At 42.7% G+C, this 27,055-nt stretch overlaps 1 protein-coding gene across 1 annotated transcript; it reads right to left on the bottom strand.

The window, feature by feature from the left end:
- Positions 1-7,218: 7,218 nt before the first annotated feature.
- LOC101874313 (protein spinster homolog 3) lies at positions 7,219-26,889 on the bottom strand. The gene is made up of 11 exons (XM_034068916.1): positions 26,682-26,889; positions 23,503-23,568; positions 22,904-23,040; positions 22,211-22,362; positions 21,258-21,324; positions 20,452-20,642; positions 18,459-18,611; positions 17,158-17,347; positions 11,953-12,018; positions 10,078-10,176; positions 7,219-7,936 (listed from the first exon to the last, which is right to left on the bottom strand). Exons 1-11 carry the CDS (start codon positions 26,887-26,889, stop codon positions 7,769-7,771), a joined length of 1,497 nt encoding a protein of 498 aa, XP_033924807.1. The 3' UTR covers positions 7,219-7,768.
- Positions 26,890-27,055: the final 166 nt, after the last annotated feature.

Genomic DNA, 27,055 nt, shown 5'->3' on the forward strand with positions numbered 1-27,055 from the left:
ACTCGTTCCTGCTGTTCCTTTACTAAATCAGAGAGATTAAGATTCTGAAGTGGTTTGATGCTAGCACCAGTTTAACACCCCTCTTCTGGGTTCTGCTGTACAAACACAATGTGACTTTATTAATCTTCATGGAACTTTTCCGAGGTGACAAGTAACCAAATGACACATTTAACAGGCTGTCTAGCAGCATCTGAATGACTGCTTGCAGAAGTGGTGCAGTAAATGCAGCCCTGCCCCTGAGTTTGCCTTGCAGCAGGAGCTCCTCAGCACACAGACTCTGGAGCTGCTGCTCCATGCACATGGGTACAGCTTTCCTTTGCCTCTTCTCACCACAAAGCACATCAAGTCTCTCTGTTGGTTTTGAAGCCAGGGTGTTCAGTGAACCCTCTGCTGCATTTGCCAAGTCTCCCTGCATGTGAGAGGGTTTGTTCTTGACAGACGGAGACACGCTCCAGCCAGCCATGGAGAGGAGCCTTCATTCATATCTCCTCTTCCCTCCCAAGTAATTCCCTTTCTACTTCAGGTCACCATATTTGAAGTAACACACATGAAAGTAATCAACACGTGTCCTTTAGTGTGTGTTTTACCCTGTAATGCAGAAAATGGGCTTGTTGCCACTGAAGCTCTACAAAAATACTTCTAAAGCTGATTTTCCCCAGATTACATTTTTTAGGAACAGGAGCTGTGTTTGGCCAATAGAGATTTTTCTGTGTTCCCTAAATCCCTTCTGCTGTCACGGAAAGACAGATGCCCTTCTGAGCACCATGTGAAGCTCAAGTAAGGGTACACTTACCAAGCTCCAACTGCTTGGAAGCAACAGGCAAGACTCAGTTCCCTCTGCCACTCCCCAACCCCATTTTCCAGACTACTCTGCTCAGTAGATCCATCCTATGGGAATGCTGGCCACAAGTGCAGCAAATCTCAGCTGAAGATACAGGAGATTTTGGAAACCTTGGCATGTCTTTAGGTAGCTCTCAGGGATTTCAGGAACAGACCTAAACTGTCTCCAAACTTACTACACTGTCTTAAAACAGGAGTGTCACAGATATCATGCTCTTAGAAAGACAAACACAGCCTGGGGTCATCACAAGGTGTGAAGGAAAACAAAGGTTAGACAGCAATTATAACAGTCTTCACTGTTACACATAAGTATCAGAGGAATGCAAATTACTGTGATCTAAGGCAGAGGCAGTGCAGTATTCCAGGTAGAATTTAGCAGGAATCTATTTCACAGAAAGCTTCATTAGCCTCATTTTACATCACGAGCTTAAGACGCTCTGGTTTATTTATGTCCACTTCCCTCCACTGATATTGTAAAGCCTTTAGAGCAGCCTTCTCCCCAGCCTCACCCTGAGTGCAGGCAGCAGGTGAATGTGGTGAGGTGGTCTCACAAAGCAATCCATGAGGAAGACACGTGGCTTCACTCACCCCCTGTGAGGCTGGTGGGCTTCAGGTTCCCCAGGCAGCTGGCTTGTATGTTCAGACTTGTCAGAACAAGCTTACTATAAAGATGAAAAAGAAGCAGAAGGAATCTGGGCTTCAATGCTAGGAAATAAGCCTGGTTTAGGTACTCCATCTTACTGCAGGACATTGTTCTGGTTCTAAAAGAAATAGCAAGATAATTGAAATCTCACCTGCTCTGGCAACACTATCAGTGAACACCATTGGGAACATTTTTAATTAGCATTTTAATTATCAGATCTACTTTGGAGCCCTCCTAAAATCATTGTAAACAGATCTGTGCAAAGAGCACTCTGCTACCACCTGACAATGCAAGGCTGGATGACAGCCTCTTTGGGATTCCAGCCCTACTGATGCATCAGTCAATTTGCTGCAGTAATGCTCAGTTACTCTTCTCATCTACATTAGGAACAGAGCTGTAAATCCAAGGGCAAAACTGCAGGGGACAAGCTAAAGGACACTGTAAAACCCATCCATGGTTGCCACAACAATGTGTGAGCTCTGGACACCCATCAGAGAGAAGCCCTAAGCACTAGCAAGGAGTGTAGTGGCCTAAGCATTAGGACAGTCAGGTTTAAATCCCTGCTGTACCTTCTCAGGGCTTTATTGCATTAAAAAGTCACAGATGACACCAATCCATCTTAGTGAAATACTGCTCAGCTGGGGGTCTTTTGGCTAGTTACAAGTGAACTGTTATATCCTTATATATTATATATATCTATTCTTTTTTAAACAGACAAGATCTCCTAAGACAGGAGGAAACTATCACACTGATGCCAAAGTCCCCTTGTGGGTCTCTTCAGAAGCTGAGAGCACTACTGGTAGTAGTCCAGGAAACACAACAAAGAACAGTACAAGTTTGGATAGCAGCTAAAGTTGCAGACCTAAGAGCAATGCAAAGAAAAGCAAACACAAGATAGAGCTGGAATGATGATTGGCAGAGACCTGATGACTCTACTGCTGGAAATGAAAGTGCTATGAATAATTGGCCACCTCTGACCCAGGAAAACATTGACTTCATTTGCAGCACAAAACTGATTGCAGATGGTATTGGGGAGGGAGCATCAAGCTATTCACTGTGCTTTCCCCCATCAGAAAAATTCATTTCCTCTTCACTGTTGAGCAATGAAATATACCTGATTGGATCTGCTGAGACAGCTTCACACAGAAGATTTGCAATGAGGAGTGAAAAGGCCTATGTGGTGATGCCAAAGTTAATCCTATTCAAACAGTAGGCTAGAGGGGAAAATGTACCTCTATCTCCTAATTTGATAAGGAATTAAAATAAATCTCTTAAAGGAACAAATTCATTTGGACCTTTCTTTGAAATCTTACCATCACTGTTGCTGAATGGGATGCTGGATGGTTCATGACCAGGGCCATTTCTCATCCCCTACAGCTCCTCCTATTCTTTCCCATTACTCCTCACTTCTTTCCACTCTGCCAGCTGCTTCCTCCACACACCTGCAGTCCCCTCTCCATGTGATACCCATCCTTGCTGAGTGCCAGCTGCTGTCCAGCCCTGCCTGCTGATGGGTCTCACCTTCACACGGATAACAGCTTCAGTTGGGAATCTCAGCACCCCCTGGCCCCTGTAGTTCACTTCCTACAGCCATGAGTTCAGCGATTAAGAGGGAGAAAAAGCAAGCACATGTTCTTACAGTAGGCTGAGATACCTGTCTGCTGTGTGCTCTTCTCAAACACCTTTACCTGTCTTCAGCTGACGTCAGAAGAGTGAGGCATCTCCAGCTGCAGAGAAGTCTATCTGAAGATGAAGGAGAATGTTCTTAGCTCCCCTGTGGAATGCTGCCTTGGAACAAATGAGTTTAACACTGGCTTTCCAGGGCCATTAGAAATAAAGTCTGAAGGCTGCAGAGCTGGCCAGAATTGCATTGATCTTGCAATGTGTAATGTTTTCATACCAGTTCTGTTATTAGCATGTAAACTCGCTGTGTACCCTGCAGGACTCAAGCGGCTGGAATTGTAAGGGATCAATGGAAGTGCTGTCAAATGCCACTGTGGGAAGGGCCTTTGGAACAGCACTGTTGGATGCATGCAGGTTTGGAATGTGCCCAAGTCCCAGTGGGCATGGTGCTGCCAAGGGAACCAGAGCAGGGTTTGGGAAACGTGCTGCCTCCATAGCAATGAGCAAATCCCAGCCCTACAGCTCACACTGTGGTACTGAGCTCTGGCTTCATCTGCTTGTGCACTGTGGTGGCTTTTTCCTACAGTTAATATTTTTCTATATTATGAGAAATGCTTTTAAATGGAATTGAAAAGTAAATGAATGCAACCGTGTATGCATTTATAGCCTTCAGTATTTAATGTGTTGGGCAGCAGGCTTGAAACTGATGTAAAAAGGCTGAAGGTAACCATTTTTGAAAGCACTGATGTCAGATGGCTATGGGATGCCAGCATGATGTGCCCTAGGAAGTGGCCTGGCTTTTTCCTTTCTTCATTCCTGCTTTGAAAGAGCCTTGAACCCCTCTGTTGCTGACAAAGGTGGGCTCAGCACCCATGTGTTCAACACTCAAGAAAATCAGGCCCTTTACTTAAAGACTTAATTCTGGGTAGAAGAACTTCATCTTAGGCACCTCAGCTTTGAAATCTTGGTTGTAGGCACTTTTTCCAGGGATATCTCTATATATCTACTGTATGAAAACATCACTTCAATAACTGCAGGTCTGACAGCACTATTTAATCTTCAGTCTGGGAGATACTGCAGCTGTGAACTTCTGCATGGCTTTTTGCCTTTACACTTTACATTTTCAGTGAGTGAATGTGTTTGCTGTGTGTACTGAGAACCCAGACTGAGCAGATGCTACAGGAACTGCTGTGTCAGAGCTGGGAGCAGACAGTGCTGTAGCAAAAGAGAATGTGAAATGAAAAAGGACACCTGAGCTCTTGATGGGAATATTTCCTCAGTAAAACCAAGGGAAGATATATTTCTTCAGCCCATCTGGGTAACTCAGTGAATGCATCCAATAGTGGAATAAAATGTGGATCACAGCACAGAGAGAAGGACTCCCCATCTCTGGACTCTAAGAAGGCAGGAAAGCAACCTTGTGGTATGTTGGCAGAGGGTAGGTGGGTATGAGCATGGAGGCGAAGAGGTGATTGAAAAATACAGTTCTTGTTGTAGTAAACATAGCAGTCTGGGTTTTGTGTTAGGAATGATGAAAGACAGTTCACCTGAAGGATGGTTGATGGAAGCTTGATAGTCTTCAAGCTGTATCATATCTAGAAAACTATGTTTGTGATCTGATTTTTACCACTGAAGCCTCTGCAAGCAGTCTCTTTTAGCCATCCTTTTAGTTTATCTGAGTAACCTCAGATAATTCAATAGGAATTGCATAGTAAGCTCCTCGGCAAGGGAATTCTTTGTCCCTTTGTTTGCTGGAAGTGGTGAAGGATAGAGCTGCTTGCCTCACCTGTAAAGGGAGGAGCCATAGCTAAAATGCAGAAAAAGAAAAGAAATAAAAGTCCTCTCCCCTTACATTACAAGGAAAAGCATCTGAAAAGACGGAATTGAAGTAGTCAGCATGATCCTGCTAAGATCTAGGCACTGACTTCCACAAAGGAGATAAGAGTAGGAGTAGGAAGCAGTTCGTCACGGACTTCATGTACATCTACAGAACACCATTTGGCAGCTCTTGCTCATATGTCAATGTGTGTTTCTGCAGTATTCCAGAGACAGCTTCTGATTATTATTTTTGTTAAGAATAATTTAATGCTGACTTAACAGAAGTGATAAACAGATCATCTGTTTGCAGGGAAATCATGAACATAGCCATAGAGAAGTGCTAGCAAGCTGCTTAAATCTTACCATAGCTGAATGATGGGAAACACAAGCCTCAAGATCTTGGTCTGTCTGCCTGTGTTTCAAGCAATCAGCTGCAGTGTTGGGGGCATCTGGTTTGCAGCTGTCAATGACTTTAGCAATCACAAACTTTGTTTCCCAAGTTTAGCAACAGGGGCAGAACTTTTGGACTCTGTTACTAAGCCTCTGAGCTTGGTAAATCCAGCCTCAATACCTTTCATAGTACCAGGTTACTCTATAATACTAATTCCTTACCAAAACCAAATCATAACCTAACACCAATGCTGATGTGGCCTTATCAGAACTCTTCCATCAGTTTCTAGGCATGGAGGGATATAACTGTAAATGGTACCTAGTGAAGGTGCTGCTGGACAATACATTGTGTTGGTGGATTTCACCTCATCTCAGAATTCAACTTGACAAAGCAGCTGTGTGCCAGAGCCACGTGCGTATCTCAGACACACACATGGCACAGTACTGGTGTCCCAGATCAACCCCAGGCTCCTGTGAGTCTGACCTCAAGTGTGCAGTGAGTCGAGGCCTTGAAGAATGTTTTCGGTGCTCCCAAATTCATCTTGCACCCAGGCAAAGTGAATTGTTTTCCCTATTGCTGGAAGACAAATGCTACCAATTTCACCAGCTCTGCTGAATATAAGCAAGAGGTTTTAATCCAGACATTGTTACCAGCCTAAAAAATAGCCTGAAAAATGTTAAGACAAGCACTTAGCACCTCTACAAGCTCCTGTGTCCATATCCAACTGTGCAAAGCCCTTGTTGGACATGGAGGCTCTGGCCCCACATGAATCTCCAAAAAGTCAGTGGTATAATGGCTTTGGTCACTTCTCAAAAGCAGAAAAAGTCACTCAGCCTTTCAGAACACCAACTCCTGTTTTTCACATGAGTCTTACACTCTTACTGAGCATCACTACAAAGCTGCTCTGTTATTTCCCATACTGGCATGAGCTCTGGCCAGATTTCACTACCTGGGTTTAAGTCAGGTTTCAGGATTTTAAAATGAGGGGGAAAGAAGGAGAAACTAAATCCTGCAGTTGCTAAATTCCACTGTTTTAATGACATCAGACATTCACAGTTGTAACAGGAATATTGTGCTCTATGATCTTTGTGGTTCACTGAGAGAACCAGACAAGGCTCAGAACACTTCACAATTCGCTTGCTGATACCTTCCTCAAGCTTTGGCTTTAAGGTGCTGCTAGGAACATCAAACAATGGAAGCTGACTAACTAATCATAACCTGTCTGGCTCCCGGTGTGATACTATGATAATAGATACCACATCCCAAGTCTTCTGCACTTTAGAGGTGAGATCTCAAATGCATGGTTATATTTAAGTGGTGTTACAGATACTACTGTTCACCCATAAGAGGAGCTACTTACCCAAGGCCTGAGGATATGCTGGAGAGCCTCAAAGGATTAGAAAGAGGCTGTTAACATATTACATATACGATCACATCCCTCCCCTCTGGAATCTGACAGTGACTTTGAGACTGACGGCTGCTCTTATATCAAAGAACTGAAACACTTTTTGTACCCTCTATATTTTCCGAACTCTACAGGCAGATTTTATGCTCCTGAGAACTCATAGGCCTCCCTTCCAAATCACCACAAGACATTCTGCCTTGAACACCACTGGCTTGTCTGGGTCAGGAGTCATGCCTGTGACAGCTCTATCACTGCCTTCTGAAGCTCCCAGCTCCCCAGCATGCTCGTGCCTGCTTTGCAGATGGGGGCGGGTAGCCATATGCCAATGCAGTAGCAATTTCTGACTCACAGTCAAACGCATCCAAAAAAAGTCAGTATGCAGGATTTTCTGCCATATGGAGGAATTATTAGTTGGATTTTTCCTCTAGCTGTGTCTCATTAAACAAAAAAGAAAGAGAAAGGGGAGGGCATTCTTTTCTTTACAAATCTTGTCCCAGAGTTCATCTTCATTTGAAAGACAGTGTCCGTTCCTGGTACCTGGAAAACCAAGATGGAGCAGAAGGAAGCTGTAAGAATCCAGGTGATTGAGGACAGTGTTTGGACCAATTCAACAGGTTTTCTTTAAGTCTTTCACACTCTGAATATGGCTTCTTTCAGGGAAGAAGGAGAAATATTCAGAGAGCTAGGACTGACTGGTTCTACTGGGCTCGGGAAGACCACAGTAGCAAAAGAACCACACGTTCCAATAAGTCTGTAATGCTGCATTCCAGTAAAGCTATTTTATGACCTTCATACACTGCTGCCTTTTGAAGGTGTCACTCAGAGCACTTCCCTGGTCCTTGCAGTATTCTGGATTTTGCTCAATATAGGAGGTTTGTTTAAGCTGAGAATTCACTGAGATTTTGCCTTTATTTTTTATAGAAACTAATGTGGCATTAACATAATGCAGACATTTGTGCTTTAACTTTACAGAGCTGATTATCATGGCTAGGGTACAAACAGGAAAGCAATCAGATACAGGCCTAAAAGTTATAGAGATATAGAAACCTCAAAGCTGCTCTGCTTCTTTACGGTCTTCTTCAATGTATAAAGATGTTAGGAGGAAAAAGGCTCCTCCAAAGACACCCACAAAAGCACAGATGATGAAGCTGTACTGCATGCTCCGGAAACTCCACTGGGATGAGCAGTCATTCTTGGCCTGGATTGCATTGGAGATCTGGGGGGTGAACAAGGCTGACATTAGTCTGGGATAACACCATCTTCTCGGTTTAAACAATGTGGTCCTTGAAAAGCATAAAACTAAGCAGATAGGGACAACAAGTCTGATACCAGTGTGTGCAAACCCAGATCCCAATGTACATCACTGATGTCTGGCTTCTGTTTGGTCAGAGAATCTCATGTTCTTTTATCCCTCCGTGTCTCTAGTCACAAGTGTAGGAAATACTGCAACCAGTGCTTATAATGTTTCATAAACACCAATTCATTTTACTGTTTTCTAGCCCATCTCCAGCTAACTAGCACAGGACAGACATTTGGCAATGACCTGCAGCATTTCTTTATGTAACTCATTAACTTTCTATCTCCCTAATCAGCATCAAAGGAGTAGAACCAGGGGGTTAGCATAATACAGGCACAAGCAGCAACACTCATTATAAAGGGAAGAACTGGAAATGACTGAGACAAGGGTGGAGTCTGCTTTTGAGCCAAAAGGCATTTGAGGAGTCATGGAGTGACATGATGAGGAACTGGGAAGAAAAAGCTACCAGCAACTGCTTTTTGCACTGGTTGAAAACATGAGGTTATAAAAGCTATAAATGCTACACATGGACTTTGTTTTTGTAGACAGAAAGAAAAGTTGATTTCAAGCAGCTCAGTAACTCTTAAGCCTAAACAAAAGCATGAATGTTGAATGCAGTAATTTTTATTCCCACATTTGTTCTTGATGGCTCGAATATGCTATGAGACTTGAAGTACACAAATATGAGACTCTTCAATCTTTGCTGGGTTTAGCACGATTATTGGTGACAGTTTAGGTAGATAAGAGCAAGATCAACTGTAAATGGGTACCTAGGGACTACAGCAAGCATAACAGCCAAACTACACACCTAATGCATTTGACTTTAAAATGCTTAGTGAGAAAATTGCTGAACCACAAATAGAATAAAAACAGCCTCTGAAAAAAGACTATTCCTTGGCTCTCCAGGCAGTTTTCAAGCCAAAAGGTTAGCTGAAGCACCTTAGTAACCAATAGCAAGACATGAATGCAGAAAATTTGGCGTTTAATCACCAGCTGACATGGCAGAAGCATTCCAGAAGACAATATTGTGCCCATTGCACAGGACCCCACTTGGACAGGCAGCAGGTTTATTCCTGGATTTCTTGCCTCAGTTCTTTGCAAAGTTGCAAGGTTGCCTGAGGTTAATCTCACCTGGATAAGCTTTTTTTGTCTTCACACTGTTTGGGTAGCTACTTAAGGCAAGTGCACACAAGGTACCGCATCAGAAGTGTTCTGCACAGTTATAGGGGCATGCAGCAGCACATGAGCAGGAAGCCCCAGATTTGCCCGCTCCTCAAAGATGCAAAGAGCAGTGGGTAGGAGATACAGACACTTTAATCTTTCAGGCAGGAGGCATAAATCAGTGCAGTAGTATTTCAGTTTCTAAGGTCCCTCCTGTTTTTATGGATCACTACAGCCATTCTTCACGACTTTCTTTCTTTCTTTTTTACAGATTTTACATTCCCCTGTGCATACAGGCAAATCCATGCCAACAGTTTCCTAATACGTATCAAAGAGCAAAGTGGCCTCTTCATTTGCCAAAAAGAAAGAGAGACAGAGGAGGAATCTCTTGGGGAGGGAGAGCTCTTCTCTGCCAGGCAGATTACACAGCTGAGACTCCAGTTTTCACCCAGCTGAGGTCAAGAGACCATTGACCAATTGCAAGATTTCAAACTTCAAGGTTTGAACTAAGAGTCTTTGGCTTTATGGTATTTGCTTAATCACATGAAACACCTCAAAAACTTAGCAGAAAGTGCTGAAACCCAAGTACAATACCCATGACACTGTCTTGGCAAAAATATCCGTCTTCAAAACCAGTTAGGTTTCCACACAACACGTGGAACTACTCACAGCTATGGGTATAGGATAATATCCCACATACCTGCAGTGTGCCAAGAGGAGAAGTCTCATGCAAGTACAAATGTTTAGAGGAAATGTCTCTGTATTCTAGTATCAAGGCCATCAATTTGAGTAATACTTAGTTTTGGACCAGGAACTGCCTACAATTCTGTGTGCATCTGTCTTCCAGTCTGTACAAGTGTTACCGTAAGGAAAGCTCAGTAAGCAGGGAATTCACTTACAATGCCAATGAGATATGGGCTGCCTGCATCTCCCAGCAAATGGCTCACCAAAATCTGCAGGGCAATAGCTGTAGACTGGCGTCTCGGTGTCACAACATACTGGAACAAAGCACAGAACATGAGAGAACAGATGTTAACAGAGTGAATCTCATGAATGCCTAGCATCCTAGAGATTAATATATTTGGTTTTATATCTTTCATAGTCAAACACTGTTTAAAAGCTTGGAGACAGAAAAGTTATTCTCAACAAAAGAGTCTGGATGTTTTCTTAGGGAATAAGAATAACATTCAAGAAGGCAACACGAGGGGGAATGACAATAAAGCAGGAAAAACCTGCCTCCCTTTGTAGACTCACAGCAGCTTATATGGGTTCACTTGGCCATGCAACTAACAGTAACCTCCAGCCAGTAACCCTTGCAGCCATACTGATCTACTCATGAGGAGATTCAGCCTCTGAGGAGAACCTCGTATGACACTGCAGGCATAGGGGAAATGGGGATACCTGGAACCTGAAGGAGCTGCCATGGCTGTAAGGAATGTTGGCTGAGACCTTGCAGACCACATGAAGACAGAGGGAGGGGAGTCAGCCTCAGACCAAGAGGCAGTTGATGGTGCTTTGATGACAGCAGTTTGCTGCTTGCTGTCTGAGGTGTAGCCACTCTTTTAACAAGCCCTCAGACTGACCAGGCTTTCCCCAAATCCCTAAAAGACAAGGTCCCATTACCTCACACTTGGTAAACATGTTCCATAAGGACACTGCAAGTATAGCCTCCCAGTAAGCAAGGCAGCCACAGCACTTCACCGCATATTGTGTAGCTGCACAGCAGATGCCTTCATGTTTACAGCTGATGAGAGGCAAAAAGGTGGCTATAAGCAATGCATCCTGATGTATAGCCACAAAGGAAGAAAGTCCTTATCATTCAGTGAGCAGTTTGCTTTGCCTTCAGCTCCACAGGTTGCAGGACAAATGAATTCTTAGCTACATTGTCTGGCTAGCAGTGCCACGTGGCAACAAAGAAAACTCATTTTCATGGCAAAATAATATGCACAAGCAAATCCAGGCACATTATCCAAAACCCTGCTAGCTCACATGGGAAAAAAGGCATAAAAGAAATTACTGTTGTTATCTACAGCACCCTTCAGTCAATGCAATAGCAGCAATATACAGAACCCACGGGCTTTCAGCAGGATGAAACACAATTCCCAAATAAGATTGCCACTGACTGAGTAGACAAATCCACAGATTCACCTGAATTCCATCATTTTACCAATAAAACAATCAGTAACATTTAGAATTCAACAGACACAACTCAAAGCAAACCCCTGGCAGGGTCTGCTTCCAGTGGGAACACACCACTACAGAGCTCTGCTCCACCACCCCACTTGCTGCTATATTACTTGTACCTAAACCCAAAAGATTCTAAAATGAATTCAAATGAGGGGTGTTGGTCACTCAGGAGAACAGAACTTCCTCCTTCCTGGATTTACATGGATCCGGGGCATGGCAGTGACATTCACAATTGATTTCTTGCAGGCTGCAGTATGATAAGGCATTCCCTGACCAAGCTGAGACTGTAATAGACGTATGAGTTTCATCTGAAACAATACATCTCCTTTCTGGGCTTACAATGATCTTGGACTACAGCAGCACCACATCAATACTGTCACTGGAATCTTGGCACAACTGTTCATTGCACGGATCACATCCCTAACGGTAGCAGGATACCAGTAAGGGTACGCTTACTTAGAGTTTGTTCATTTCTTCCTAGAACCTGGAGGTCCTGCTGCCCTCCAAGATGCAGGGTTATGAACAATATTATGTTGATAAAAGCTGAAAACCCCAAAATATGCGGAAATAGTTTCACAAGCACTTACCAACAGTATGTCTGTCACAACAGCCCAGTTTACAGACAAAAACAGCTCTCCAAATGCAATAAAAATCTGCAAAAAGAAGAAAGTAGTGACTATACACACTGCACTGACCTTCTTTGTTGTGAAGAAGAAAGCAGGCTCATTGACTCTGCTTACCTGTGTATGAGCCGTTGTACATACCCACCTAATTGCATATGTCTCTGCCTATACTTACAGACACTAACTTCACCTTAAAATGGGGAGAGGAGCCAGAGAAGTGTTCCTCACAAATCATAGCAGAAGAGCCAAATTAGGAAACATACAGCACCCTCCCACATAAACTATAATGAAGTGCTGGACCCAAGAAGAGGAAAGCAAAAGCCTATGAAGAGAAACATTCAGCAGAGGGTTTAAAAATGCTCAAAGATCTCCCTTTGGTTGGATTTCAAATGAAACCAATAGAACACCTCCATGCCAGTGCAAGTACTCTTGAAGGCTCCTTCAGAGACAAAGCCTCAAAGCTCTAGTGCCCTGTGGGAATTCCCTAACTCAGCATAGATGGAGATCCATCCATCAGGAAGAGGCAGGGCCCCAAGCAGTTCTTACAGCTGTGGTAAGAGAAAAGATGAACCCTTACAGCCAGCCCTGGACATCCACTTGAGCAGGCTGTACAGACTAATCAATACCTGAGGAAAGCAAAGCTGCTCTATTAGGCTGGAACAGCTCTAGAAAGCAGAATCTATTTAGTGACACAGGCCACAGAGTCAGATATCACCTGGGAAATAAAAGCCATTGTAACAGCAGATGCCAGCATCTCATTTGGAATGGTCTTGGTAAGATGGCGTATCTGGTTGATGAAAAAGCACAGTAGCAAACCATCAGATGCTTTCAGAGGGGTACTTTACACTTTGCTAAGAACCAGGCCTGTTGTACAGCTTCCTGTGATACCCCTGCCTCTCCTGGGTTTTTTGCCTGTACTGTTCATGGGTTTTCTTCTCCAGACCAGTCTGGAGGAAAAGCTCCTTGAAGTCCAGAGATATTTAATATAGACTATTACCCAGATTTTCCTTCAAAATGCTTTATATAGATTTTCTAATGTGCAGCTGAACATATTCCTCCATACATGATTACTTTTAAGTTTTATAGGAAATATCACTGGTTTCATATACTCCATTACTGTCTTAGCTCTTGGCTTCACACATTCCACTACCACAGCCTTTCCACTGGTACAACTCTGGCAGACATTGCCTTTGAAGAGACAAAAAGCAATCATTCTTCTGCAGTTCCATGACTGCTGCAATAACAGTCTAGAGACCACAGAAGTGATGCTGCATGCCAGCCTAAGCTGGAAAGCAAGTGACACACCTTTTATTAGGCCAACCACAGAATGAAATGTGTCTGTTAGCATGGGTTGCAGTATCACACAGCTCTGCTTCTTGCCAAGCCACCTGGCAGTAAGGACCAACAATGTCAAATCCTGCAGGCACCAGAAAACATTTGCCCTTCATCCTCTTATTTCAAGTTCATATTCTCTGAACTATCTCAGAAGGCCCAAATTCATCAAGGATATTCCTTGCTTTGAGCCCTGCTTTTAGCCCTGCTTTACCCTGCCCTGCTTCCACACAGACAAATGTTCAATGTTCTATTGCTGAACTCGGAACTACAACCTGTAAAGTATCTGAAGCAGTACTCACAAGGAATTCTAGGCAAATGCAGCAGTGCAGCTGAATTCTGCTATACAGCAATAATGGCATGAACTTGTGTAAATTGTGTCTCTTGTGCAAGAGATAGTGCAGCTCAAAGTGAAACAGGAAGGAGACAAAGGACAAAGAGACCTACTTAAATCTTGGCTGATATTTCAGATGCAACAAGATGCAAATACAACAGGTAGAGCAGAAGGTTCTGAAGACTTCCAAACTGTCCCTAGACACCACCAACATAATAAATGACTACCTGCCCTCATGCATCAAATGAGAGGTTGGCCTATCTCCCTTATAGTAATTTTGTGATATTTAGCTCTTTTACAAAGTGTTTTCAATTTTCCTTTCCTTTAAGCTGTTTTCCAAGTTATTTATTCTCCACAAGCCCCTAACAACAAGAACATGGCATGCCCAGTGCAAGAAAAGAAAGTAAAATTCATCTTTGGAAAATAAGTTACATTTTGAATCTAAAGTTTGAAGGAATAAGAATTAATGAAAAATTATCCATGATAAGACATGGGCCTGAGAGTCCAGATAGAATTGTGTTATTTATTCCGTACAGAACTGTGTTAACATTAGAGATACCACTTTGATAGCTTGTCTTGTGAGGATTGCAGTTGTAGGGTCACCAGAAAAATTTAATGCAGACAGTTTTGGAAGGTAATAAATCATTCTACAGATTGTATCAAGGTATTCTTTCTAAAGCCAATATCAATTTCATACTTTCCCCTGCAGAAGAAATGCAATAGGGTTGAATAGCTGGTATTCTAAGCCATCCAACTGCAAAACAACTGCAATCGGTACAGAGGAGAGAGCTGTATGTTCTTTTCTCCAAAACAGTTGAAGGCATCCTGCAAGCACTGTGCTTGGTTAGGGAGAAGGGCTGAGGATGGCAGGAAAACAACACAGGAGTGCTCTATTTGAAGTCTACCTTTCTGTTCCTACCATCTCTCAGTATTCCTCATGCCATCTCAAGCTCTTTTTTTAAATCAATATAGAAAAAATAATATAGAAAATGTTTCAACTAAATCTGTGCAATCATGTTTGTGGTGTCCATTCCAATCTGCTAATTGTACCTACAAAAGAATGAAACATATTTTATTGCTGTCACCTTTACTAGGATCCCCAACTTCAACAGACAACACTTGGTTGGTCTCAAAGTGGATACAACCACTCCCCACACAAGTTGGTCTCCAAAGGGCACAACCAGAACAATGACCCAAATTTTAAGGTGATTTTGCTTTGTACATGATAGCTTACATTCATACCTGAAGCTAATGAGAATTAGATTGTAATCAGTGCCAGTGTCAAACAAGCATTCTGCTTTTAAACAGTCACACACCTCAACCACAAAACAAGCAATCAGTATGGCTGCACCATATGTGATGAGCAATTCCTGTCTCCTCAAAAAGAACCACACCAGGCAGAGACAATAGCTGCAATATGCCTCTTTCAAAGGCAAGCTGCAGGTCAAGTCTGCATCCTGATAGAGCATCACCAAAGACGAGTCTGTTTAACTTAACCACAACACAAAATACCCACCCAGTCCCAGGGTTCAGTCACGACTCCCCAAAACACCTGCTGCACTGCAGAGAGCACGTCTTTAATCTTGTTTTGGAGACAGGAACAGATTTAGACTGAGATAACACAGCCAGGTAATTTTACTCTGCCTTTTCAAAGGTAGTCTTTAAAATCAAGGCCCAGGTGTCGAGAAAGAGGAGAGGAATCTCATGGCCTTTCAGCCCATCTACACCAACAGGAATGCTGGAAGTCCTGACATGTTTCCATGTTAACTTGAGAATTCTCATGCTTTGAAACATTTCTTCCAGCTTTGGCCATAGCTGATTAAACTTGCCTTGTTCCCTTTCATTATCCCCTCAAGCCCATGGAAAGCACCACACAGAAACCCCTGTAATTGCACACTGGTGCATGTATGCTTCCTTGCTTTGGCAGCTTCTGCACAGTGAAGTGATGGAGACAGGTTTGCTAACGTCAGTGTCCCTGAACACACACACACTGACTGTGCGTGTGGATAGTGACTGAGTAGACAGGGACTGGGGAGCCAGATTCCTGCTTACGTCCTACACAAATGGAACATTTGTTTCAGTGGGACCTTCAGATTAGACACACCAGCTGGCATGCCACTCCAATTCTCACAGCAGCCTGACTAGTGTCAGGTCTTGTTTAGAAAGCAAGGAGAGACATGGCTGGTGCCAAAGAAGGCAATGGTTAAACAGCTGTAGTTGTAAAAGTGCCACAAGAATCAGGAACTTAAATTATGTACAATTATTTACCACTGCACATCGGTGACATTACATCTTGCAACACCTGAATCAAGCACTTCACACAAAAAACAAAATGGCAAAGCCTTTAGTTAAAAGACCAACTGGTCTGTCCATGGGGAGAGACTTAAGGAACAGTTATCCATGTCCCAGTTCAGAATTTCCTTCCAGATAACACCCTGCTTGAAAACAGAATGCTGTTTGCAAAGGGAGAACTATTTTAAACAAATTGCTTTTTATCATTCCTAATAAAAGGCATATTTTGGTAATTCAAACCCAATATATCGATTCCCTCACCTAACATTGGCAAATGGAACTGTTGTTCTCCAACTTCAATGACAAAAAAAGAACAGAACAACATACTCAGAGCAGGTCTATGTAGGAACCTGAGAAGCAGCAGAAAATGGCCAATTCTTTTGGCACTGGGATCTCCACTCTTTAACAGTAATCTTCAATTTCACATTTTGCTTTGTGCACACGCATTCAGACATTCAAATTCATTCATTTTTTCCCTTGGTCTAAAGGTGTTTTACCACAGGAATACACATTCCCGAAGACACAAAAGCAAAACCTCTGTAAGTGTTATTCTTAGCAGGAAAAAACCCTGCAAAGTACCTTTTTGTAGAGAACTGCTGATTACTGTAATTAACTTTACCTGGATCACTCTTATTTATGTTAAACACGGTAATTGTGACTATGGAATCACAGGAAAAAAACTTGGAGACTTTCCCTCGCTGTTACAAGATTATAGTTAACATAAGGTTTACATTCAGCTCCCCCTCACAGGGATCTTTTGGAACTGTTTGTCATTCCCAGCAAGGTTTTGTTTTTCCCTTTACTGAGAACAGAATTGAAGTGATTTATCCTTCAGTTTGCATTGCTGAAAGCTTGACTTTGAAGATCAGCTGGTGATTTAGGGCTTTGAAGGGGATGGCTAAATTATTCTTAGCAAGAACTGTGTGTACTGTACAGTCACAAGTACACTAGTCTTTAAGTATTCAGAGAGCAAAAATAAATAAGAATACTAAATTAGGGACATAGCATTAAAAAATTAACAGAAGACTGAGGCTTTTTCTAACTACATTTTGGATAAGGAACACTCTTGTTTCATGCAGGTAACTACAGAGGATTACTGTTCTCTTCTGTAGTGTGGGCAGGCTATAGGTCCTGAGGCCCATTTACAATGCTGTGCCTGCCCCCATGATGCCAGAAGACATTTTGCTAATGACACATATACTGGCACTTACAAAAGTGGAAAGGATGCTCATCTTGGCCACCATCAGAGCTACGTAGAGGCACAGAGCAGAAATGAACATGCTTGTGGCACAAATCAGAGGATCAGCTTTATTGTTTATCTTCCTCAGTCTTCTTGCTGCTTCTGCTCCAGCAATGACACCCAACATTCCTGTCCCAATGGTGATGCCTCCAAATATCAGGCTGGTGACAAAGCAAAGAATGCAGTTGAGCACAGTAAGACATACTGTGGGGGGAAAAAATGGTGTTAGCCTGTACCTTTAGTTACAGAGGAATCTTTAAGGGCACTTGAATTTCATTCCATTTGATGATCTAACCCTCCCACTCCTAAATGGATTTCATCCCAGGCCTCAGCTGAAGCTATGCCTCTGCAACTGAGGCTTTATCCTGTGAAACAGATATTTTTCCAGTTCTAGAGTAGCTGTTATGCACCTAGGCTCAAGGAGGACTCTTCTCAGTATGACCTGGCTTGGACATCCAGTGATTTAGGAGATACAGTCATCTTGGTTACTCTGTGAACCAACCTACTCAGTCATCCCTAAAACACAGATGGAACAACTCTGTATCACAATCTGCTCTCTTGGAAGAGATCCTATCACGTGGAATCATATACATCTAAATTATAACCCTCTAGTTAGCACAGCTGAGATGAGTCACTTCACTGCTGACTATGGGAAACACCTACCACTTCCCAAAAGAGTTCAAAGAGTATGGAATAGTTAACTAGTGGGAGGGCCACCTAGTATTTTCTAGATGCAAATTACAAATGTCACTCAGCTTTGTGTGTCTGCAAATGCAAATGTTCTCCAACAATGACAAATTCATTTTTTAGAAGTATTCTATTAGAATAGCTTAGAAGATTCAGCTTCCAAAGGGACTTCCACAGATGCTTTTCTCTGTCCCAAATGAGATTCTAATGACAAAGCATGAAAGTTACTAAAACACAGAACCTAAGCACAGTTAAATGGGTATTTAAGTAGCTTGGGTTGCACAGTCCACCCTCACCTGAAGTCTCCTTGCTACAGCTGCCCTTATTTTCACACAAGAGTTCCTGTTACTGCTTCTTTCTACTTTATTAAACAGGGCTGACAGCATCTTTCCAGTTAATGGAGTGATTGTAAGCAAGCAAACAGAGTGTCTCAGCAATCCTGAAAGGAAGGTAGCACAACATTCACACCCAACTGCCTTCACAAGAAGCATTCACAGTCACATCCTACCTTCTGGCTTTAAACAAACTGGGATTTAGCCCTGTGCAGTGTTCCCAAGTGTGCTTCCACAGCCGTGTGCACCTCACCTGTTAGATGAATTGCATGTCTCTTGGAGGCACGGTGACACAGTGCCCTGGACAAGCTGAGCCCTGTAAAGAAACAGCGGCACCCACATTCCCAGGGCTCCAGTAACAAAGGCCATGGCAGTCAGACCCAGAGAGGACCAGACAAAACTCCAGCTAAAAGGCAAAGAACAAAATGAGAGATATTAGAAATAACTGGGTGTGCAGAATAGGGACAGCCTAACTCATTTAGACTTCTTATAATCAAAATGCACTTCCTTGAAGATACGAACTTTGATGTGGCTTGATCTATGAACAGGGAAATCCTAATTAGAGTGAGGAGTGTGACCCACTGATTTCATGTTAAATCCCAGTCCTGGTCACCTGCAGATTCCATTGCCAACTTTTGCTAAAACAATTGCTGTGACATTTTGGATAGCAGAACTATAGCAGCTGAGAGCAGGCAAGAAGGTAGCTGCTTAGTAACTAAATGGAAGTGTTCTATGTGCAAGTCTAAATGTCTTAGGATGGTTTTGTTTGTGTAACCGGTAAAAATGAGAGTAACATCTGGGTTTTCCAAACTGTTCAGATGCAGCAGCTGAAGCACTCCTTAACTCTGCCCAAGTCTAAAACCAGACTCACAGTCTGCACAGGGAGTTAGCAGACAAAAGTTCTCCTTTTTATAACTGCCCAAATCTTGCCTCATTCCTGCCCTGCTCTAGGAGAGAACTAACTTTTTACTGGCCTCTTTCTGCTTAGTAGTTTAGGAGAAAATCCCCTTTGAGATCAATAGGGAAGTATGAAATCTTAATACTAACGTGCTGCAAACCACCAGGTGACCATCAAACTGGTGGATTCATTAAGATGTGAACCTAAATCTTCATCTTCTAGACATAAAGGGCTCTTGGACTTGATTTGAAGTGGAACCATCTGGGTTTTGGCAGCATGTCCTTATGCTTTGGAAATCCTTCGGTAAAGAAAACTGAAATCTGTTTTTACTGTATTTCTGGAGGTTGTAAGGAACATCTTTGGAGAAGAGCAACTCTGACAGTAGCCTAGCTGTTGAACTGTCATAAATATTCATTTACTATTCAGGGAGCTTCAGTTTTTAGTCACTTCAGCCTTTCCTGCCTACAGACTGTGATCCAACTGCATCTCTGGTGTACTTCTGGCTGCAAGCAGGATGCAAACCTAATTGTCAATTAGAATCCCCTACAAGAACAGTCAGCAGACAGCCAAGGTCCCAGGAGAGCAAGTGTTTAAACCAAACGCGTTTGAAGGGGAGCCGGAAGGCAGCCTGCGGGCACCGGCAGCGCAGAGCCGGGTCTGGAGCAGCTGCACAGCGGCACCTGCTGTTCCCAACCCGGATCCAGCTCTCCCTGCCCGGCCCTGGCCAGGGCTTTCCCTGGCTGCAGGGTAACGGGAGAGGGAAACCTGTACTTGACTTTGCCCTGCAGGGCAGCTGATGTCGACTTCGATTTTTGTACGGTTAAAAGGAAGAAGCCATCGGCCAACCACAGGTTAGCTGCTCAAAACACACAAACTACTTTATAAACGAGGTTAGAGTCCTACAAACCCGGAGCTTATTCATCACAGGCACAGCGGGCTCACAAATACCATAGAAAGACTGCCTGAACCATGCTGATCCAACCTTCCTCGGGCACTAAGAACAGCAGATAGAGGCACATGGCAAATGGTGCACTTTTACCAATCTAGCTTATCCTTGTGTGTTAAAGCAAGAGGAAAGGGGAAACTTAGTAGCAAGTAAAAGCTGAATTTAAACAGGAGCATACTCCCATCATAACTCTGCCTCCTTCCCCCTCAAAAGAGGAAAATAGCAGACACAAAGTAATTTTTGATCTCCTGTGTAGCATTCCTGTAAAAGAATGGATGCTGTTTCAAGCATCTTGTACACAACATGCGACACAAAGGAGCCGAGTGGGATTTGATGACCATATTTCTAACAAGGGAATGGTCATTCTTCAATGGAGAGGACCTTGTTGCTAAAATCGCTTACTTCTTGGCAAGTGAGATGACATCCTGACACCAAGTAGTCTTGGCAGTTCTGTGTACTCCTGGCTTCTCAGCTGCTACTCGTATTGTGCCAGAGATGCTCAGTGCTCTGTGTGCTGCTGTCCTTCTCTGGGTCTTGTGAGGGACCAGCAGAATCAGAAGAACAAGTGCTAGACCTCCCATGCAAGGAGTTATCTGTAAACACAAGCAAGGAGAAAAACATGCAGACAACGAAAACTGTACTGTAATATTCCAGCCACAAATGCAAGAATCAGTCATGCAGCCATCATCGTTATCTGCGTCACTTCAGACTGTTATTCCAGCAAACATTCTTCCCCCTTCATCATGTATCTGCTAGTTAATTTTATAAGTAACTTTGGGGGATCTGACAGCGTACTTCCAAAGCACTAGGTGCTCTCTATGGAGAAACATCATGGTGACATGACAAGAACAGAAGATACTTTCACATTCCTCTACTTGAGGAGGTCTTGATGCACTGACAACCACTCCAAGTGTGTCCTCAGGTAAGAGGCACATCAGCACCTGCCCTGGCTGCTGTACAATTTAACCTATGCCTCTTCCATTCTGCAAGAACCAGGCTAAAATTTTCCCTTTGTCCTGCAGGAACAAATTAAAATACTGACTTTGTGACCAAGTCCTCTAAAACACCAAGTTCATGACCAGCCAGACAGTAGAAGGTCCTTCCACTCTTCACCTTTAACATGATGAACATAAGTAATCCCAACCCCAGGGATGATTCTGATTTCACAGTGAATGGCTCAGCCCCCTGAGTGACAGTGAGGAACTCACCCTGAAGGCCCAGTGCCAGTCACCAGTGAGACCTGCCACGCCAGCCGCTAGGACATAGCCAAGACCACTGTAAGCAACAAAAAGGAATCAATCACCAGTAGGCACCAAGGAACTCTTGGTGGATGAAATGACATCTTGCCAGCTAAGGAGAGCACAGAGAAGCAGTCTCAGAGTTCTCAGAACAGGAACAACTCATGGTCTATGCCAATTTACTTGCCAGCCAGTACTAAAAAGGGAGGCCAACCTTCTCAGAGCAGACCTGAACTGGTGGCAGCAATGCCCCAGGATCCCCTTGGAATAAATATTCTGTAGAATGACACTGCAAACCCAGTTCAGACAACCCATAAAGCAATTTATTACTGACTCTTTTCTGTGCTAACCATATGAATAAAACCCTACAGGAATTCCTTTAGTTTTAATCTGCCTTCTTGGCTCAGCCTTGGCTGCCTGATTTAATAAAGAGTATGTGTCCAAGCCACAGGAAAAAAATCTTCTCTTCATCAGACACTGTCAATTTAACTAAAAGAGGAAATGGAAGGACCAAATCTTCCTAGGGAGGATTTAATGGGGGGTTCTTGACAAATTTGTCAAATAAGCAAATATCTGAAAGCTTTTGTCTTCCAAAAGCCAGCAATAAATTACCTACCCCCAGGCACATGTTTCTTTTAGAGTTGATTCAATAGTTTATTCAAAGCCCACAGGTTTTCAGAGTTCAGATTCTCTCTAAAAAATGTTGGGGGGAAAAAAAACAACCTAATTTTTCTTCAAGGTAAATACAGAAATCAGCCTAACCAGCTCTATTTCAACATGCTAAGCAAGGGACAAATCGTTTTGCAAGAGCCAATCCAGATATACATCAAAATAGATCTAATCAAGGCTCAAGGCATATTGAATGCCTGGTGTGGTCAAAGAGAATTTCAAAAGGCAGGTCAGTTACTAGCAAGAAAACCAACCTTCCCACTGGAATGAAGATGTAGAAGATAGAAAGCATTGTGGTCCTTTTTCCTTCCTCAAACAGGTCTGCAACAATGGTAGGTGCTATTGTGGAATAACTGGCTGTGCCAATGCCAACAAGTCCTCGAGAAAGAAAGAATATCCAGTAATACTGCAGGGAAAAAGACACATCACAGTCCAAAAAAACGCCCATGCAAGAAAGAACGTTTGCTATTAGAAAGATGCAATTTAGTGAATCAAATGTACCAGAGGAAATAAGAATTAACTGCCTTTTGCATATCTGCATTCCCTCCACTCACACCTGCTTCCCACAGCACTGGGACAGCATCCCACTGCTGTCCTTTCTCCTTTCTGCACAGTAGTGATTCCCTAGAGGGACACCCAGAGGGAATGACAGGATATGGCCAACAGAACACAAGGTTGCTGAACAAGCTGCTACACTGCAAGGTCATGGTCAACAAACATTCAGGACAAAACTAAGATCCCATCAACCGCAACAGTAATGGGTGGGTTCTTTGTTGCCTAGGCTGGACTCCAGCATCCCATTATGCTTTCCTGCACAAAGTCCATTTAGTTCAGGCTTGGGGAGCAAATGCTCATTGACAGCTTTTCCAAATGTGATTAGGTAAAGACTATTGACTCCTGCAAGACATATGCAGATTATTTTCATGGACTCTAAAAAAGCAACTTACCGATTCACTGATGAATGAACTGCTTAATGTGACACCAGACCAGAAGAAAATACCAGCTCCAAGGATGATTTTCCTATTGTACCGGTCACCAAGGTACCCAAAGACAGGTGCAGCCAGCATGTAACACAGGATGAAGACTGGAAATCCAAGAAAGATCAAAGACAACATGGGTTTCTTGTATGTACTCCTCACCCCTCAGACAAACTGAGGTTATTTTGGGAGCAGAGGTTAAAGACTCGGTTTTTGAACAAGTATGTAGATCAATATTTAGAAAAAGATGAATGTAGATTACAATATTTGTATATATATATACACACAATAATGAAACACATGGGAATTGCTCAAGTTCCGTATTTCTTGAGAAATTTCTTCATCTTTAATGGTTCACATAGTGTGGGATTCCTGAACTACACAAGTCCAGTCTTCCCTGAACCAAAGACATTCAGGTTTGCATTATAGTCAGCCTGCCCACAAGTGAAAGTGAGCAACGCCACACACAAGTAGGAGCTAGAAGAAATAAGTAAGTAGACTGTGTTTTAGGAACAGGCCACATAGATGCAAGGCAAAGCAAACTACCCAAAATGAAGATATGTTATTACCTGTTTGCAGCAGACCTGTATCCCCATCACTGAGCTGGAAGTATTTCTGTATATCTAACAGGATCCCTGCAACAGAGTCAAAGACTGAATAATCCTGCTCATTCATTGCAATTCCCTTCATTTGCCAACTCAAAGCTTTATTTCAAGAACAGGGCTTCCAGGAGAGGCTGCACATAGATGTAAAACATGACTGTACCATAAGCACAGATAAACAGAGGATAAAAAATCCTTACCACTAGAGAAAAAAATCATGATCTTCCACTATGGAGGTCTTACAAGAGCCAGCTTAGCCACTGTTTCAATTACAACTGCTCTGTTTCTTTTGTACCAGGAGTACATAAGCACAGAAACAACTTTCAGTTCAAAGCTAAATGGACACAAGTGGGACAGAACAGTAGCAAAGTTTTGCAGCCAGCTATCCTTATACAGCTAATCCTAAAATATTATTATTGACCTTAAAATGTTAAGATGAATTGAAGATCCTTCTGTTAAGAATACCTGTTAATATTTTCAGTATATATAGTATTCAAATCAGTGCGTGTTGGATTTTTCAGGATGCAAATGGCTCCAGCCTTCCTTAGCCAAGGGTGGCTGAATCAGCCCATAGCCAGGGAAATACCAGTGGAATTCACACTGTGGTCCCAGTTGGGTAATTCTGTTCATACTTCCCTGACAATTCTGCAGAGATCAGATGAGATATAGATAACTGGATTTACACAGTAACGTTTAGTGATGATAATGACAGAGAAACATCACTAAAAGCAGTCATTTCTATTGGTGATAAAAGGCTGACAGAAATTCCATCTTGATTTCTAACCATTCAATAGCTGTGCAAAAAGGTTGGAAGAGCTGCCCAAAGCCACAAGTCTCTCAGAAGAGTCACACAAGCAACAAACTGATGGAAGATCCATGGGTCTGGCTCTAGTGGATGCATGAATGCTGTGAGACAAAACAGTCATCATGCCAAGGCTGCAGATTTACCACCTCCCCTAGCTTCCAGTTCTACACTATAATCCTAAAAACAAAATAGCAGAAGAAACTACTGTAAATAAGCATAGTTCTACTCTGATATTGAACAACATAACATAAAAAAGAAACTTCTCATGCAGCTTCAGTTTTGCCAAAATAGTCAAAAAACCTTTTTAAAAGGATGAAGCCACTCCTTAAGGAAACAAGTTGTGTGCAAATTGTCTGCTTTGCTCCCTACAGCTGACCTGAACACAAGAGAGCACAGGGGGATGTCAGCAGGAGGTCCCAACTCTGCTCCTACATTCAACTCCACAAGTAGCTTGGTTTCTGTCAAAGACTGTGAGCAAAACTGCCCGGAAACCACAAGTTCACAACTGCCACCAGCTTACTCCTTAACAAATACTCAAGCCTCTCCCTCACTTCCCTGTTCACTTACATTTAACAATGTACTCATCCATATGGACAGCCAAGGCTTCGGCACTATCCTCACCTCTGCTCTGGACTGAGGCACCTGTCCCTGAAGGCACCTCACTCAAGAAACTGAGCATATCAACATAGGCACTTCACAAACCTTGAAAACCCTAGGCCCTTAGCATGTACAGGAACTAAAGAACAGTTCAAAGCTTGGAATAAGCCACGCAACTGCTTGCATTTAATACTTCCTCCCAGCAAGCCTGTTCTTGCTTGAAGGTATTTTCATCCTCTCCTGTCCCTTACCCTTCACAGAGTCACTTGATAACAGAACTCCTACACTGAAGTTTCTCACTAACAGTCCTGTAGTATCATTCAGAATGCATTCCTACTTGTTTCCTTCCCTCTTACATGTGTGGTTGAGAAGTATTCAAAAGAAAATAAGCTTAAACTCCTAAACCCACCAGCCTCTCAATGTATAGAGATATGAGTCTTAAGTTTCTGAATGGTTTTAGTAGTAAAAAAAATGAATTACTGTACTGTCACTACATATTAATTCCAAATTTAACAATCCATCCGTTGGGTTTTCTCCAAAGTTTTGAAACATTTATGATTTCCAGGCCACTCAGAAGTAAAATACAGCAAGCCCACAACAAGCATTTCCTCTTAATTTACAAATCAGATCCCTGAAGCATGGTAGATGCTCAGGGGTAATGTTAAACATAAGAATTGACACAGAGTACAGTTTACATAGAATCCCAGACTGGTTTGGGTTGGAAGGAACCTTAAAGCTCATGCAGTTTCAACCCCCTGCCACAGGCAGGGACACTTTCCACTAGACCAGGTTGCTCCAAGCCCCATCCATGGGAGGAAAAACTCAGATTCCCCATCAGTTTACTAGGAGCAATGCCCTGCTGTTATGGCTAGGTTAAAAATAAAAAAATAAATAAAAACACCTAAAAAAATCACATTTTTGGTAGAAGGATATTATTTATTAGAAAACAAGGTGTAAATTTAGTAAGTGACGCTTAAGGAAGTGGATCTCCATCCCCTTTACACTCTTCATTGCAGAAATCACACCACTAGCAGGTCATGAGGAGATTAACCTTCCTCTAAACAAACTTGAACAAAGACAACATAGTTTTTGTACTTTTAACAGGGAGACTGGCATCACTATTCTAAGGGTGCTGAGGCACTGGAATGGGTTGCCCAAGGAAGTTGTGAATGCTCCATCCCTGGCTGTGTTCAAGGCCAGGTTGGGCAGAGCCTTGGGTGGCATGGTTTAGTGGGAGGTGTCCCTGCCTGTGGCAGGGGGGGCAGAACTAGATGATCTTTAGGTCCTTTCCAACCCTAACTACTCTGTGATTCTATTCTTCACATAAAGGAATGTCATATCTAGTAGAGCCAAAGAAGGCCTGGTAAGCTGGTGTATACAGTAAGGGGAAGCTTCTTAGTCAAATCTCTGCAAAACCAAGACACAAAAATAGACCAGTTGCTCTCTATGATAAAGTATGTTTGTAAGAGATGAAGATTTAAAAACATGCATCTTAAGCATTTAATAGATGAGAGGTTTATAAGCATTCTACTAACTATTAGAAACTAAACTATGATTCATTGGTCTTCCTAGATTTATAATTGGATATTTAATTCAAAGTACGACCAAAAGACTAATGCAGATAAGTGAGAAATATCAAAGACAGAAAGCATATCCTTCATTTAGAACACATGTGTGACTATGGCGTAAGTAGAGCTGCAGAAAACTTAGATTTCTTTTTCCTTAGGAGAAAATAGGCTCTCACCTGGTACAAGGAACCAGTCCATGAAGTTGATTAAATTTGTGTAGCACAGCACAGCAGCTATCAGGTAATCTCTCTTTGCCAGACTCTTCCTTGACACAGACACAACTGGATCTTGTCTCCCATGTGCTGCAGTAGCTCCATAATTCTGCTCTTCAGGAGGTGCCTGGGACTGCAAGCTTGTTCCTTCATGCGCCCTGGGGTTGTGCATATTTCCCTGTGCAGAAAGCTACCATAGATGAAGCATCCCCTTAGCACACCAAGCTATGAGTCAGTTTTGGTTTGGGGGTATGAGGAACTTCAATCACTACAGTCATTTCCGGCTATGAAGCCTAACCACTAAAAACTGAAAGGAAATGTTCCTTCCAGTTCCTGCT

This window comes from Melopsittacus undulatus, chromosome 13, assembly GCF_012275295.1.
Source record: "Melopsittacus undulatus isolate bMelUnd1 chromosome 13, bMelUnd1.mat.Z, whole genome shotgun sequence".
In the NCBI taxonomy this organism is placed as follows: domain Eukaryota; kingdom Metazoa; phylum Chordata; class Aves; order Psittaciformes; family Psittaculidae; genus Melopsittacus; species Melopsittacus undulatus.

Bases quoted from the DNA above. Each gene is read 5' to 3' on its own strand.
- LOC101874313 (XM_034068916.1), bottom strand. From the start codon at position 26,889: ATGCACAACCCCAGGGCGCATGAAGGAACAAGCTTGCAGTCCCAGGCA. The intron at 18,612-20,451 runs GTAAGCGATTTT...TTTGCCTTTTAG, and splicing joins GTCATCTCACTTGCCAAGAA to CTGGAGTTTTGTCTGGTCCT. The intron at 7,937-10,077 runs GTAAGTGAATTC...TTCACCCCCCAG, and splicing joins GCCCATATCTCATTGGCATT to ATCTCCAATGCAATCCAGGC.